The sequence below is a fragment of the Mandrillus leucophaeus genome, unplaced genomic scaffold (assembly GCF_000951045.1).
Source record: "Mandrillus leucophaeus isolate KB7577 unplaced genomic scaffold, Mleu.le_1.0 Scaffold555, whole genome shotgun sequence".
Classification (NCBI taxonomy): domain Eukaryota; kingdom Metazoa; phylum Chordata; class Mammalia; order Primates; family Cercopithecidae; genus Mandrillus; species Mandrillus leucophaeus.
In genome coordinates this window covers 323,558-327,673 of record NW_012105975.1, presented here as the reverse complement: position 1 = coordinate 327,673, position 4,116 = coordinate 323,558, and the positions used below count along the sequence as shown (strand labels likewise).

Here is a 4,116-nt window from a genome sequence, read left to right as displayed (position 1 = left end):
TTTTGAGATGGAGTCTCGCTCTCTCGCTCAGGCTGGAGTGCAGTGGTGTGATCTTGGCTCACTGCAAACTCTGCCTCCCAGGTTCAGGTGATTCCTCTGCCTCACCCTCCTGAATAGCTAGGATTACAGGCATGTGTTATCATACCCGGCTAATTTTTGTATTTTTAGTAGAGACAGGGTTTCACCATGTTGGCCAGGCTGGTCTCAAACTCCTGACCTCAGGCTGCCTGCCTCAGCCTCCCAAAGTGCTGAGATTACAGGCGTGAGCCACCATGTTTGGCTGGTCTCGATGGGACCTCTGAAAGTCTGCAGTGTGTCCTGTGCTAGAGGAAGTAGGAGAGGAACATGGGACAGTTGAACCAAGACCACCTCATGGTCTCAGGACACTGCAGCTCAGTTCCTCCTTTTTATGACCACCCCGTCCCCTACCCTCACACACCCTGGGAAGCTCCTGATCCTGGTCCTAGAGGACTTGCCTGACGTGGGCACAGCTTTGTGACTCCACACGTTGTAATGGGGTTCCCCTGCGTGTAGCCCAGCAATTCAGTGTGACTTCACTCAAGTATTCTCTTGTACACCTATGCTTTGTCTCCTGGCCTTATTCTAAGCACATGGAGCAGGTGCCACCTGTCCTGAAGCTCTATTTCTAGACCCAGATACAGGTGGAGATCGCCCAGTGCCACCTGCTGGGTTCTGGTATCAGAAATAGATTCTCGTTTGGGTCAAAAGAGAATTATCTGGAAGTCAAAGCCCCTTGCTACAGGGAAACCTGCAGGGAAGATCCCTTCATATTTAAGATTAAATAGATCACATTGCAAAGCTGCAGAGCTGCTTCTAAAATGAAAGAGCTGAGAGGAGCTTGGCCTAAGGGAGTTGCGGATGCAGCCTCTGTCACAGTCACTGCAGCAGTGACATGGCCCCCCTCAGCTGTAGGAGAAGAGGAGAGGTGGGGTGGGAGAAGGGGTCCGTGGCATCTGAGATGCAGGAACATCTGTCCCCAGGCCATTGGGGAGCCCTCCATATGCTATGATGCTCTCTAGGATTCTCCATCTGCTTCCCCGTGGAGGGCTCCTGTGTATCCCAGGTGGCCTGGTTCCGGGTGGGCATTAGCTACGGCAACAGTCATTGGGAGTGAGGGCACTTCCTGGCCACCCCGGGTGTACTTAGGGGTTCAGCATTAAGGAGCCTTGGGCTGCTCAGTGAGGAGCACCCTACCTCTCAGGTTGTTGGTTTTAGCAGATAAAACTACATGCCACCCAGTTACATTTGAGTTTCAGATAAGCAAATATGCCTCCACGTTTCATCTGGAGGTGCGTAGCCATGGCCCAGGGAGACAATTCGTTGTTCTGAGGGCTTTCCAGAGGCTGAGGGGTGCCAGGAAGGCTGAGCGGCCAGGGTGATCTGCACCTCCCTGGGCCGTGCCTGTTGCCGCCAGCAGTGTGCCTGCCATCCCCCGCTGCCTGGCAAGTTCCCGGGCTGCACGAGTAAACAAGTATCCCAAGCCACAGGCGCCAGGGAGCCCGCAGGGCCTGGCCTGGGGTGTGTGCTTTTCTTGGCTTTCCAGCCCAGCCCAGGAGAGGGCATCCTTAGAGGGGCTCCACAGCAGATGTGGACTGAACTTTCTCTCCTCCTCCCCAGCAGCCATCAACGCCAAGCCAGGAGAGTGGCTCCCAAGAGCACGCCAGGAGGAGCCTCATCCGGCCCCCACGGGGACCTCCCGCCAGCCAAGGGAGGTGCCCCAGGACCCAGGCAGTGGAGAGACCACCAGGTAAGGGGGATGTCACTAGACCTCGAACTTTACTCTCAGTGCTCTGGGAGTGGGTGCCCCACGCCAGATGCAGAGCACCCAGGAGACTTGGAAGGCTCCTCTGAGGCCCACCATCTGACAGGGGAAGCCAAGGAGCAGCGTCAAGATTCCCAGTGAAATGCAGCTACCACTCCTGGCCACCCTCGGAGGGCTGTGCTGCCTGAGAGCTGTCAGGCAGACGGGAAGGACACGGCACTCAGAAGCATGCCCATAGGACCAGTTTTCAGAACTGCCAGGCGGACATGTCCGGGGCTGTGTGATGGGGTGACTTAAGGACAGTGGTCCTGTCTTAGCTTTTTGCATTTGGAGGAGGTGGGCTGGAGGGCAGAAAGATGGAGAAGGAGGTGAGTAAATGGTTTGGCTCAGAGGTCACTGCCTGAAACAGAAACTGGGCCTCCAGGCCGGGGCATGGTGGCGCACACCTGTGATCCCAGCACTTTGGGAGGCCAAGGCAGCAGGAGGATTGCTTGAGCCCAGGAATTGGAAACTAGCCTGGGCAACATAGTGAGACTCTGTCTCAAATAAATAAATAAATAAATAAATAAATAAATAAATAAATAAATGAAAAAAAAGAAGAAGAAACTGGACCCCCAAGCAGAAGAAAAACAGAACGATGTCCTCTCTTCCACTGTACCACGTGAGCATAGACTGGCCCTGTGGGTTATTAGGCCTTCTTTAGGGTCTAGAAAGGACCTTTCCAATCTCGCCAGCTCTTTCTTTTGGATCTGGAGAAACCTGTTCAGGGAGAGGGGCCTGGCCTGGGTCTCAGACGCTGCCTGTCCCTGACCACCAGGCACGCCAGCTGCCTCTCACCACTTCCTCCTGGCCATGAAGGAAGCCAACCTCCTGGGGTGAAATACGGGGCTGGAGCAGGCTCAGCTTAGTTCTGGGGGCCCCGGGAGAGGACAGGCAGGAAGACCGAGCAGAACCTGCACCCACTGGTGGGGAAAATCAGAGAGAGAGAAAGAGGCAGGAGGAGAAATCAATGGGGAGTGGCAGACAGGAGGAGGATGCAGGAGAAAGGGGGTGCAGACGAGTGTGCTGAGCTTCCTTGGGTGGGGATGGGCTAGAAGCCGAAATTGGAACTGTGGGAAGGATGGGAAGGACTTTAGGACCTGGGCTAGGGAAGGGTGGGGACAGTGCTGGCCAAGAAGCAGAGATGTCAAAGGTGGCCGCATTACTGGGGGAGGGGCCAAGCCCCTGGACTCCTCCAGTCCCACTGCCAACCTGCCTGGGGACCCAGGGACCCACCTCCCCTACCTGGGCCTCCCCTCTCTCTGTGGCTGAAGAGGAGCTCATCTGCCAGACCAGGGGTTCTCAGGCTCTCAGCATCCCCCTGAAATGGGGACTCAAAATGAGAGACCACTGAGGGGGGGGCCAAAGCTCTCTCATGCCGCCAGTCCAGACTGGATCCTCCCCTGCGGTTCAGCCAGGCCAAACGTGCCCTTCCGGTGTAGGCCGCTTCTTTTTACTTCCTGCAAATGCTGAGTTCATTTCTGAGGCTCTCCACTGGGACAGCCCTCTCTCCCCAGAAATAACTGTTTTCACAGTAGGTAGGCAGCCGACCCCGAGAGAGCTCATTACATCAAGCAGGGTTGCCTCACTGGCCCCCCAAGATTCTGTTGGGCACAAAGACCCCTCAGGGTCCAGCCTAGAAGTGCCCTCCCCTTGGTGTCAGTCACTAAAGCCAACTCGCATTTTAAGCCTGGGGATTCAGTGTGAGGAAGAATAGGATGGAAAGAGGGAGAAGTACAAGTTGTTCCATCTCCCCCTTCCTCCCTCACTGGCAACATCATCTGGAATATTACGGCATTCTAGATGAGAGATATATATATATACCTCATATGTATGTGGTATACCTCATCTAGAATGCCATAATATTCTAAATGATAAGAGGCCATCTCTTGTCAGGCTGACTTCAGCCCCAATTCAGGTCTCAGCTAAGCATCCCTTCCTCCTGCCTGACCCCAAAGTGCGGGTCACGCCCTTCTGCCAGGCTCACAGGAGCCAGAGTCCCTCCGTGAGACTGTGGGGAGACCCCACTGTGTTGTCATGTGGCTGCCTCTCACTGCCTCAGAGACAAGCACAGTGTCCAGGCATAGAGAGTGTGCAGGGCCTGCTGGGTGTACGGGGAATGTAGGGCATGCAGGAGTGTGCACAGTGTGCAAGGTATTCAGGAAGTGCAGGGCTGCAGGGAGTGTGCCAGGAATGCAGGGCTGCAGGGAGTGTGCCAGGAGTGCAGGAAATGCATGGCTGCAGGGAGTGTGCCAGGAGTGCAGGAAATGCATGGCTGCAGGGAGTGTGCCAGG

General features: G+C 55.5%; 1 protein-coding gene across 1 annotated transcript in view; it reads left to right on the top strand.

Annotated features, from left to right (window-relative positions):
* Positions 1 to 4,116, top strand: part of ARMC9 (armadillo repeat containing 9) — a 218,680-nt gene that overhangs the window by 203,946 nt on the left and 10,618 nt on the right. Inside the window, exon 23 of the mRNA XM_011998077.1 lies at positions 1,639 to 1,768. Within this exon, the coding sequence (XP_011853467.1) occupies positions 1,639 to 1,768 (130 nt within the window). The remainder of the gene's footprint in view (positions 1 to 1,638; positions 1,769 to 4,116) is intronic.